General features: G+C 45.9%; 1 protein-coding gene across 7 annotated transcripts in view; it reads right to left on the bottom strand.

Moving 5' to 3' along the window:
• KMT2E (lysine methyltransferase 2E (inactive)) overlaps positions 1-12,280 on the bottom strand; it is a 1,891,352-nt gene that overhangs the window by 1,166,451 nt on the left and 712,621 nt on the right. For 3 of the 7 annotated variants that reach the window (XM_086966923.1, XM_086966942.1, XM_086966927.1), the window contains exon 9: positions 189-227. The exons of the other annotated variants lie outside the window; for them this stretch is intronic. In XM_086966923.1, coding sequence (XP_086823049.1) covers positions 189-227 — 39 coding nt within the window. The remainder of the gene's footprint in view (positions 1-188; positions 228-12,280) is intronic. 7 annotated transcript variants of the gene reach the window in all.

Raw genomic sequence — 12,280 nt, 5'->3', positions numbered from 1 at the left:
TTGTGTTTGTGAAAATTTAAAAATATTCCATAATACAGAACCTATGTTCTTGTTACCTAACCATTATTAGTTCTTTTGCTGCATGCCAGCAAATTAAACACTTTTTTTTTGCAATGGCTTCTACACTCTTTCATTTTAAAAACATAGTTTCCCTCAACTGGTAATTTAGGATTAAACAAACCCTTTACCTTTACTCTTGATGATTTTCTTGATCCTTCACGGAAGGCCTAAAATAAAACATTCAAGGAGCAGAATTTATAATTGCTTACAATGATACATGAAAATAAAGAAAGAAGGCAATGCATTAAAAGTGCACTTCACTTTTTCATGTATATGCTTAACAAACCTGGTAGTACTTACACTCATTCTGAAGAGTAAGGCAAAGAACTGTTAGAGAAGCATTTTATGTGCACTAGCCACAAAGCTCCATACCCTCCCTGTAACATCCCTTTACTGCCAACAAATAAGGTACTTTTCTTCTATAATTTTCTTTCTGATGGATGATGCATCTCCCACAGATTTCTCACTTAATCCCTTCAAGGAGCCAGAACAACAGTGGCAAAATGCTTCTGTCACAGCCTATCACCAAAAACAAATTGCATGGATGCAGCGTTAATTGTAATCCCCGCAAAACAAGCGGGACTGACAATTATGCTATGAAAAGTGATGTAGAACTGATGAGACTATCCAATCAATACTGAACTATCAAAATGAGGAAGGCCAGGAAAGAAGAACCTGAAATGCCAATTAAACAGAAAAGAATAATTAATCCTCAAAATGTGCAAAAACTGAAGGCAAGCACAAAACCTAGTTACAATGACAATCAGAAAACAGCTTTGAAAGAAATTATGCCATACCCCCTAAAGTTACCCTATACTTGGTAAACGGAATAAAGTGGCAAGATGCTGAAATGGCCTGCATCTTGCCGACACTCCTAGCTGAAGTTAAAGTCGAAAGAAAACCAATCTCCCAAGAAAGAAATGCCAAATCACACAAATGCAAAAGCTAAATTGTAGAGCCCACCATAAATGTCAGGATCAAATTTAAATCCCAAGATGAAACGTGAAACGGTTCAGTGGGCAGTAATACTACCAGACATGCAAGAATATAGATCCAAAATCTAGATGTTCAGGTAATGGGAAACTGTAAATTTTGAACTGTACGTGTCTGATGGGAATTAATGAAAATATCATGGCACCAGGCAACAAACATGAAAAATCTAGTCAAACAAAGTGTCATAGTAGAAGAATAATGGGTGGCCAAAGAATGGTTAACATTTCTACAGTAACCGGAAAGTCAGACAAAGGTAGCCTCTCAAGTTCCGGGTAGGCATATTTGGGTGTAGCAGCTTTCCCACCTGCTGAGACAGCAAATATTCATTGATACAAAGAAAAGGAGGAGAGAAGCACAAGGCCCAGGTACAATTGAAACGTTGCTCAATTCATTGTGACATTATGACAGTAGATTTATGGCTCAAATCTTCTGAATGACCGTCTAAACCAATGGTACAAGAAGAAAAGTGCAGAGTATATGTTCATGAAAGAGAAGGAACAGCCCTATTAGTGACTGTCTATTTCAGGTAATTCAGAGAATGGACATAATCATAATTCCTGTTTTCTCTGGTTGCAAATATATTAGTGTCCGGAGTTCCCGAGAGCCTGATCAATTGGTTGACTTCTCTCTCGACTATTTGAGATTAGAGGAGGACACCCTGCAACGAAGGTCTGCTCTCAAATTCTTGTCTTCCATCCAAAGGGCTGGTGACAGACCAATCCCTTTGCCTATGGGGCTTTCCATCAACTCCCTGCACAACTGTTGTGAAACTAGCGTGTCTTATTTGGTTAGGTATTTCAACCTGAAAGTATTTAAGTTAAGGGAGAAACTGAGACCAACTAGACTGCTGTCAACTCCAACATATTTATACGAGGAGTAAATTCCCAAGGAGTCCACTGAGCATTAAACGCCAAACCGTCAGGATACGCACTACACAAGCTTTAAGTGATATAACCATAACAATTGTAAATTGATTCAAGGAATACAAAATAGATGGCCTGTCGTCCAATTGTTGGACACAAACACGACTGCAGGACCTGATCAACCTCAGATAGAAGATTACTTTAATTCTTTAAATGATAAAGACATTTGTTCCACTGCAATATCATGCACCACTGCACAGGTCTCACCATTAACTTTGCACACTGAACCTCAAACACTGATTTAGGAAACAAAAGGCCATCATTGCACATATATTCAAAACGTACTTTTCTTATCATTTGAAGAGCTGAGACAGAGATTTTCTACATACTATTATTTATGTTTAACAACCTCTCTTGTGGTAGAAAAGGCTTTTAACTGCCAAGCGTTTATAAATGTATCTATTAACTGGAGGTACTGAATCAAAACCAAGAATGACTTCCTCACAAACATCAAGAAACCAAAGTAGTGCAAAAGAACAATTTTTACAAAAACGTGTGATGCTGTGACACAAACGTTCCTCTCAAAAGCCAGAAGAGATGGGTAAAGAAAATAATCTTGCGGATGAAAAAACCCAACAACTACCATACATTTGCGAAACACTCTCGTAGAAGATTTGAAACCGGAAGGAAGGACGACAAACTGACGAATGCACAGTCTCTACTGCAAACTACTGATAGTGTGCGTCACTTTAATTTATAGACTATCGAAGGAGGTTCTCTTCAAATCCAGGGACCCCAAACAGTCCTGATCCTGAAGTGCTCACAGTGCCTTCTGACTTGTCAGAATCTTATATTTGTTCATCTTGAGCAAGTTGGTGAAAAATCATAGATTTAAAATTTTACAGGGGGCATGGAAGAGTGAACAACAATATGGCTGCCTGGTAAAAGAGCCACAGACAGACTTACTTCCCTGCTATTTATCCTGTTACAAAAGACAGTAAATTCCACAGAATAGAACCCCAGGTGTCAAATAAGTGACAGAGCACACAACTGCATAACGTTAAGTTAAGGTGATTCAGGTCTTTCTTCCCATACTCAGACTAAGAGTTGGATCTGCAAGCCACAGTGTGAGAGATGGGAAGTGTTCTGAGATGCAGTATGGGAAACAGCTGAATCCAGGCAGGATATCTGAGGCCTCCTTAAGGTGGGCACAGAGGTCTGTTTGGCGGGAAGAGAACACGAGTACTGCAAGTTTAACTGCCCGAAGACTGACACTTGCTGTTGGAACTTAAGTGTTTTAACTTTAGCTGTGACGCCATAAATATAGCAACAGGTCCAGAGTAGACTGAAGAAGATCTGCTGTTTCAGCACCCATTTCCTGAACTCTGCATGGATGCTTCCAGGAGGATCCAGTGACCCAAATGGGCCTAATGACACTGCAGGTACTGTAGCATGGCTAAATCACTGTGCAGTGGAGCTCATGTTCCTGGACCGGTCCTCTGCGCAGCTCCTCCAAAGATGAATGGGCAGCCCACCAGAAGTTAAGTGGGTGGACCTCTGCTGAGAGTTGCGTGCCCAAAGGTTTACCCCTGTTGCGTTGAGCAACATGAAAATATCGATCTGGTTCACTATCCCATGGGTTGGACAGCCCATGGTGTAGGTGTCCTATCTCCCATGGGAGAGAGGAACATGCTACTTACCCTGTATGCATCTGTTCTTGTCATTGAGCTGTAGAGTTAATTGCTTTGCATACATCGCCATCTAGTGTTGGGTCCGGATGTTTGCACTTTGTTTTTCTTTGAAGGAGTCTTTCCAGTCACGAGGTAGGTGACTCTTCCTTTCGGTGATAGTGCGCATGGGCATCGACTTCATTGTTATTTTATTTTCCCACAGCGAGTAATAATGGAGCTAGTAAGAGTAGTAAAAAGGAGATGTCCATGAATGCATGTATCTAAGTAAGATGTTACTGCAACAGGTATAGGTACCTGGGAGGCGGGCGGGGGCATGTGATTCTACAGCACTACATGCCAAGAACAGATGCATACTGGGTAAGTAGCATTTTCCGTTTGAGGCATATGAGCTGTAGATCATATGCTTTGCATAGACTACACAGAAGTTATCCCCAAAGTGGTGGTTAACCTGTAGCTGTTGAAGTGGTCTGAAATAGTGTACGTAAAACCGCTTGGTCTACTCTAGCTTGTTGTGCTGCCACCACATCTACAGAATAGTGTTTTGTGAATGTGTGAGGTGTAGACCATGTTGCAGCTTTACATATATCATCTATGGGTATATTGCCTAAGAATGCCATGTAAGCCCCCAGTGTTTGCGTGTAGAGTGTGCTCTAGGGGGAACTATTAATGTCCGTTTAGCCTTTGCATGGCATATTTGAATGCATTTGACTATCTACCTTGCAATACCTGATTTTGATATAGGATTGCCTTTGTGTGGTTGAGCAAAAGTGACAAAATCTGATTTGTGGTACAGAAAGGTTTTGTCCTTTGAATGTAATAAAGCAATGCTCTTTTCACATCTAATGTGTGTAATGCACATTCTGTCACTGAATCTGGTTGAGGGAAGAACACGGGTAACTCAACAGATTGATTGATGTAAAAAGCAGAAATTACTTTAGGAAGGAATTTAGAATTAGTACGAAGAACCACTTTATTTTAGTGCAAGTTCACTTACTCTTCTGAGTGATGTGATGGCAACTAGGAAAGCAACTTTCCATGTGAGAAACTTCAGTTCACATCTGTTTAATGGTTCAAAGTGTGGACCCATTAGTCTGGCGAGAACAATGCTGAGATTCCACACTGGAGCAGGTGGTCGTCTCGGGGAAATAACTCTTTTGAGTCCCTCCATAAATGCTTTAATGAGAGGTACCCTAAAAAGAGATGGATACTGTCTATTTTGGAGGTATGCAGGTATAACAGCTAGATGTAAACGTATGGGCGTGTATGCTAAATTGACACGTTGTAAATGTAACAAATAGCATATAATGTTTCGGACAGAAGCATCAAGCGGGTTGATGTTGTTATTACAGTAAATCCACTTTGCTGCAAAGCAGGCTCTTGTGGTACGACATCTAGCTTCTTTGATAATATTCATGCAGTCTGGCGGTAGATTAAGATAGCCAAACTCTAGGACTTCAGGTGCCAGATCGCCAGATTGAGTTGACTGGGGTCTGGGTGTCTTATGTCTCCATGGCTCTGTGTGAGGAGACTCGGTGTAAGATGTCATTTTCGATGAGGAACTACCGAGAGTTCCCATAGGGTTGTGAACCATGGTTGACCTGCCCATGTGGGAGCAACAAGGATTAGTGTCAGGCATGCTTGTTTGAGTTTCCAAACCACTAATGGAATGAGTGGAATAGGCGTAATAGCATAAGCAAACATCCCTGAACAGTTCATCCATAGTGCATTGACTTTGGACAATGGGTGTGGATACCTGGACGCAAAGTTTGGGCATTTTGCGTTTAGGTGAACAGGTCTATGTCTGGAAAGCCTCACAGTTGGGAGAACGGGAGGAGAACTTGAGGGTGTAGTTCCCATTCGTGGATTTGTTGTGTCTGACGAATTAGCAAATCTGCCATCTGGTTCTCTACTCCGGGGGGGGGGGGGGGGGGGGGGGGGGGGGGGTTCTGCTAGGAGATACATTTTGTGAAGAATGGCCCACCTCCAGATGCCCTGGGCTAGGTGGGACAGTTGGAGGGTGTGCCCCCCTGTTTCTAACTGTAGTACATGGCTGTCATATTGTCTGTACGAATTAGCACAGTCTTGCATACTAGCTGAGCTTGAAAAGCTTTCAAGCACAGTCTTGCATACTAGCTGAGCTTGAAAAGCTTTCAAAGCCAGATAAATTGCTAACAGTTCTAGATGATTTATATGGAGCTGTTTTTGTTGCAAGTTCCACATCTCTTTAATTGTGTGGGTTTGGAAATGCACTCCCCAACCTGTCAGTGATGCGCCTGCTGTCGGTACTATCTGTGGAACCAGGTCGCTGAAGGGCCGCCCTTTGAAAAGGTTTGTGTGTTCCACCTTTGCAGAGAGCGATGGGTGCAGCCGTCTACCAACACTAGATCTGATAATTGACCTTGAGCCTGGTTCCACTGACCTCCTACGCATTCCTGTAGGGGGCGCATCTGAAGTCTTGCATAGGTAACTATGACGCCATCATTCCCAGTAACTGCATGAACATTCGAGCTGGTGAGAAGGGTTGAGGCTGGAACTGAGACATGAGGTTTTGAATATTCCTGATTCTGACTGGGGTTGGGTATGCTAGAGCTTTTCATGTGTCTATTGTAGCTCCTAGATAGTCTTGAGGGTGAACAGTCACAATATCGAAAAAAATATCGAATGGACAGAATATAGAGTTTTTTATATAGAATGGACAGACTATCGAATTGCCAAAATATAGTGCTGCAGAATATCAAAATTGAGGTAAGAAATATCGATTTCCATAATATCGAAGTTAGTAATATCGATTTTTTTATAGTGTTTTAAGTGTTAGTATATGTGTTGAAAGTATGTATTATTTTTGTAATGTATGTTTGAATTTTTTTTAAGTAATGAATTATATGTTATTCAATTTTTGTGTGATTTAATTCCGTAGCGTGTTGTGGGTTTATAGGGGAATAGGGTGGGAAGTAATTTAATTATAGTAAATTAAATATACATTTTAAGGAATTATTAATTATTTTTAATTTAATTTTGTGTGTAAGTTCTGTAGCGGGTTTTGGGTTTATAGGGGAATAGGATGGGAAGTAATTTAATTGGTATTAAGTAATTATTTATAGCAATTTATTGGTATTGATAGTTTATTGTTAATTAATTGGCAATTAATTTTTATTAATTGGTAATTATTTTTTATTAATTGGTAATATTAATTTGTATTAATTGATAATTATATTATTTGTATTATTTATTCAGAGCGGGTTGTGGGTTTATAGGGGAATAGGGTGGGAAGTAATTTAATTGTAATTTATTAATTATTGCAATTATTTTGGTGCATTGATAATCAATTTAGTGTTAATTATGAATTGGTATTTTTTGTTCTACTTATCAATTTTTGGTATTGAAATTTAATTTGTTGTTAATTAATAATAGGTAATTACTTTTTAATAAATAATATGTATTGGTATTTATAATTAATTAATAAAAAAATTGAAATTAGTAATTAATTTTTTATTGGTATTGATAATATATTTTTTATTTAAATATTAAATCATTCGTTGCCCTACTGTTGCACTCACTGGAGTGGGAATAGTAATTTTTACCCCTACGCTATCCAACACTTTTCCTACTGTTGCACTCACTGGAGTGGGAATAGTAATTTTGGTTTCAACACTTTTTTATTAGCATTTATAAGAAACCATAGTGCATTACTCAGTGCTACAAGTGGTAGTGCCTTATAGTGTTACACAGGAGGTCATATCAAAATACCATGGCCTAGCGGGCGTGGCTAGGCGCCGGCTAAAATGGCTGCCTGAACCGGGTGCTCCGGCTGACCGAGCCTCCAACTGCCTGAAATCTGGCCAAAATCCGCTGATTCCTGCGGATAACCAGTGGCGCTAGATCCCACTGCCAACGCCACACCCAGCGGTCTAACTCACCGCTGCGCTTTACCACCATCGAGCGGCGGCCCTAAGTGCAGTGGCCCGGGAGCGGTCCCGGGGAGAGAGCGCTTCGCGGCCGGCGTGCCGTGATAGGCGAGGCCCCGGCTTGAGGCCTTGTCGAAAAGGGGCCTATCGGGCGCTAAAGGAAACGCTCCAAATCCTCTGTGCCGCGCCCCCTAGGGCTGGTGCCCCCGAGTGCTGCGACCCCTGCCTGGGCACCCACAGAGCCCGCACGTCCGGAAGGTGAGGCGCGCCGGCGCAGGAGGCGCGAGAGGCCTCTGTGAAGTGCAGTAACGTGACGAGGGACGGCGGCATTGGCCGCGATTAACGGCACAGCATTGCGCCCAAGCTGGGCGGCCACGGACTTTGCGACCTGAGCCCAGTGAGCGGAAAGGCCTTCGCAGGCGGAAGGTGGGCCCTAAACCTGCAACTTGGAGCGGTGGCACAAGGGTGAACGAAATCCCTGCCCGAGACCCTCGCCATCACTGGACACCCTCCCTGTGCCCTCCGTCAGACCCAGCCCCGGGGGGTGCAGATCTCTGTGCTGCGAAAAGCTTGCTGTAATTGCACTAGGCCTGAAGTGGTTTAGTCGACGCACAGACCCACTGCGCTTGTCCGGTGCGGGCCTGCCCCCAGCATGGTACGGGTCACCACTGAGAATTGGACTCGTGAACATACCGGCTGACGGTGGCTGAGGTGGAACGTGCCTGCCGATACTTCACGGTGCGTGAGAACCAGAGCTGATCCGCGGCGGTACGAGCCCTCCGGGGTCGTGCGTCCCGGGCAGCGGGCCATCCAGTCCCCCCTGGTTATCCCGGGTCGCGGACGCAGGCCTCTAGTATACCATTACACCGACCACACCTACGGGCCTGGGCTACAACAAGCGCACAATCATGAGGCCTAAGCAAGGTACATCAACCCAGTCAAACAATCTTGACAAGTACACTGTGCAGAAGGGCACGCAGCGGACGGAAGTGCTGGCAGGCGACCAACAGAGTCAAAAAGAACTGTCGCTGGCCAGCATCATGACTGCCATACAATCGTTGGGCGCGATCCTGGAAACTAAAATAGACAAGATGGCCATAGAAGTCAACCTTCTCCGAACTGACCTTAACAAAACGTCAGAAAAGACGAAAGCTAACGAGGCCGGCATTGCGAAACTGCAGACGTCGATGAAACAACTGGAACGGCGTGTAAATGATCTGGTCCATCAGCACCGCCAGATGTCGCTCCGGCTGGACGACCAGGAAGGGAGGGCCCGAAGGATTAACATCCGCCTCGTTGGCGTGCCGGAGGGCCTCGAGGGGCCCAGTACGGAACTCTTTGTTGAGGACTTGATCCTCAATCACCTCAAGCCAAAACGTCTGTCCAAAATGTTTACTGTTGAGCGAGCACATCGGGTGCCCATCCCAAAACCGAAACCGGGAGCACCACCGAGGACGATTATTGCGAAAATCCTCAACTACAGGGATAGGGACACCGTCTTGCAGGTGGCCAGAAGAGCTGGGGACCTACTCTACGAGAACGCAACAATTCGGTTCTTCCCTGACTTTACCCTCCAGGTCCAATGGGAGAGGAAATCCTTTGCAGGTGTGAAGGGGGCGCTTAGAGAAAGAGGCATCAAATGTTAAATGTTAAATGTTGTATACTTGTAAAGCGCACAGCTGCCCTAGCAATGGGGCGTCCCGGCGCTGTATACCGCTGGGGAACCCATCCTGGCTTTCCCTGTGAGATGGTCCCTCCTGGGCATCTCCAAGGTGAAGACAAGCATCCCCGGCGCTGATAGGGCCGTTAGTAGAGATTAAGCAAGCTATTGCCCAGAGTTGCTGAGTGGGACCCATGGTTGGAGTAGGCACCGAGGCGAGAATTATCGAGTCAGCTGACCATGGCCCAAGACCCTGCCGCGTCGGGAATCGAACCCTGGTCCCGGCCGTCCTCTGATTCCGGGTCTGCCGATTCCAATACATGATGTTTTTCCCTGCCAAGCTCAAGGTCCTTGCCGGAGGAAAATCCTTCTTCTTTACTTCGCAGTCGGAGGTGCAGGACTGGATAGACAGGGAGGCACCCACCGTTGGTGAGGGTGTGGAGGGCCAAAATTGGAGAGACATCCAGATCGCATCCCCGGGATCTGCGGCTGTGAGATCTGAACAAGACGGTCAAAGTCAACGCTCCTGGAGATCCCGCTCCGCGAGTCCGAGATGGGACACCCTGCATGAGGCTGCTGGACACGGGGACTGAGAGACCCATAATACTGATAAGTGTCATTTTGTACAGTAATGTGTTGCATTTGGTCCTAATGTGCCTGCCTGCGGGGGGGAATAGACCTAATTAGTAACACTACTGAGTATAGCCACTGGACGATCTAAATTGCAGGACTCATGGACAATTTCCACATTTGAAGTTGGGGGGGAGGGAACTCGGGCGGCGGGTGGGGCTGGGGCCAGTGCACCCTCCGAGTGAAAGGCCCACCAGGAAGGGAAGACGGGTTGCTTAGAGTTCGAGTTTCTTCCTTTCAGGGGTGAGTAATTTGGGCGAAAGGCACTCTGCTAATTGGGGATGTGGGTAGTTCTAAACCCGCGGAGCAGGGAGGGGGGGAGGAGACAGGGGGAGGTGGGAATGTGGGTGGAGAGGGGTGGGGCCTGGTAGGGGTCAGTTATGAGATTTTGGCAATGTCACATCAAGAATGCTATTGTTCAGTTGAAATTTATACTACTTTGCGCAGGGCTTCAAGACAGAAATGTTGATTCATACACTTGCAGGATGTTTGGAAATTCAGGAAGGAGACTCCGGTAGGAGGTTCACATCTTGATGAAGTGGGATAAGAGTCTAAAGGTACTGAGCTGGAACGTCAACGGGCTGGGGGACAAGCACAAACGCACTATTGTTCTGCAATTTGTTAAAAGACATCTCCCTGATGTAGTACTCCTACAGGAGACACACTTATTAGGTAACACATGGAATGCACTGAACCGGTGGGGTTACTACATGGCGGCGCATGCCGGCTTCACCTCAGGACCACGAGGTGTAGGCATCTTGCTTCGGCGCAACTTTCCCTTGGTTATTGAGCACTCAGACTCCGACCCCCTAGGACGCTTTGCTACAGTGTCAGGTACCTGGGAGGGTTGCAAGATAAACCTAGTCACGGTTTACATACCGCCTGGTCTTCAAACACAATCGTATCAGGACCTAGGTAAGATGCTCCTTTGACTCCCAGAGGGGCGCCTCCTGATAGGGGGATCCTTTAATGCTGTGGTATCCAGGACCCTAGACAGACTTCCGCCTAGAGACATCCCAATGGGTCACAGATGGCTTACAGACTTTCTTGACGCTTTCGACCTTCTGGACCTATGGCGAACCCGCCACCCCGTGACACGCAGTACACCTTCTTCTCTGGCCCACACCGCTCGTTTTCCCGCATCGACTACATACTAGCGCCACAGTATCACGACACAACACTTCAGGAGGTTACACATCTGGCAAGAGGGATCTCAGACCACTCGCCGCTACTTGCCCACATCACAATAGGTGACAAACAAGAGGGCTGCACTGAGCCGATTAACGCATGGTACCTGCGCTGTGACCCCATCGTAGGCAGAAACTCCTCATTTCAATAGACCGGTACTTTGCAGAAAACGATGGTATGGTGGCCTCGACCACGGTGCTTTGGGAGGCTTTTAAGACCGGGAGGCCCTCTCAGCGATCTCCGGTCGCCGTAAGGAACGGGAAGAGTAAATCGCCAATATGGAAAGGGACCTCCTAGAACGGGAAGCAGAGGCGAACGCTGAGGGTGAGCCCGGGGCAGTTCACCTTATGGAACTTAAGGCGGCAGAATACAGAGCCCTAGTCACTGATGCCGCAAAGACCATAGCCAGGGATAAAGAGGGTAGACTATACGATCAAGGAGATAAGGCGGGCAAGCTCATAGCCTGTCTAGACAAAAAACAACAAGCACAAAGAATAGTCGCAGAGCTCAAGACAGAGTCTGGTGCCGTAATTACGGAACCTCGTGACACAGTCAGGGAATTTGCGTCCCATTATCAGAAGGTATACAGCAAAGGCTCGGACAGACCAGAGGAAGACTCGGTCTCCTTGCTGACCGACATTCGAATGCCCACTCTCTCAGATACGGAGAGAGATGACTTGGAGGCGTCAATTACTGTGGAGGAACTGGCCCGAGTGATCGAAGACCTCCGGTCGGGAAAAGCGCTGGGATCGAACGGCTTGGCAATAGAACTATACAAGCTCACACCTTCTGGCCTTGGTCCTTACCTAAAGCGGATGTTTGAGGAGAGCAAGGATCAGGGCATTCTGCCTCGCGATCAACGTATAGCCACAATAGTGGCCATCCACAAAGAAGGGAAACCTAGAGACTCCTGTGCCTCTTACAGGCCCATATCCCTCCTCAACGCAGAGCCCAAAAGTTTGGCCAAAGTCCTCGCCAACAGGCTTAAACCCGTCCTGCCCGCCTTAGTCCACCCAGACCAGTCTGGCTTTATGCCACACCGAAACACAGCGCTTAACCTCCGAAGGTTACATGGAGTTCTGGGTAGATGCCATGCTATCCAGGAGGAGGCCGTATTGCTATCCCTAGAAGTGACAATGGCGTTTGACACATTCGAGTGGTCATACATGATGGCGGTCCTCTGTAAACTGGGATTCGGCCCGAGCTTTATAGGGTGGGTGTGCCTCCTATACACAGCACTCTTGGCCCAGGTCTCTGTCAATAATAAAATCTCCGCAGTATTTGAACTCG

The sequence above is a fragment of the Lissotriton vulgaris genome, chromosome 1_1 (genome assembly GCF_964263255.1).
Source record: "Lissotriton vulgaris chromosome 1_1, aLisVul1.2, whole genome shotgun sequence".
NCBI lineage: Eukaryota > Metazoa > Chordata > Amphibia > Caudata > Salamandridae > Lissotriton > Lissotriton vulgaris.
Note: the sequence above shows the minus strand (reverse complement) of the source record. Positions and strands in the feature narration are given on the sequence as shown.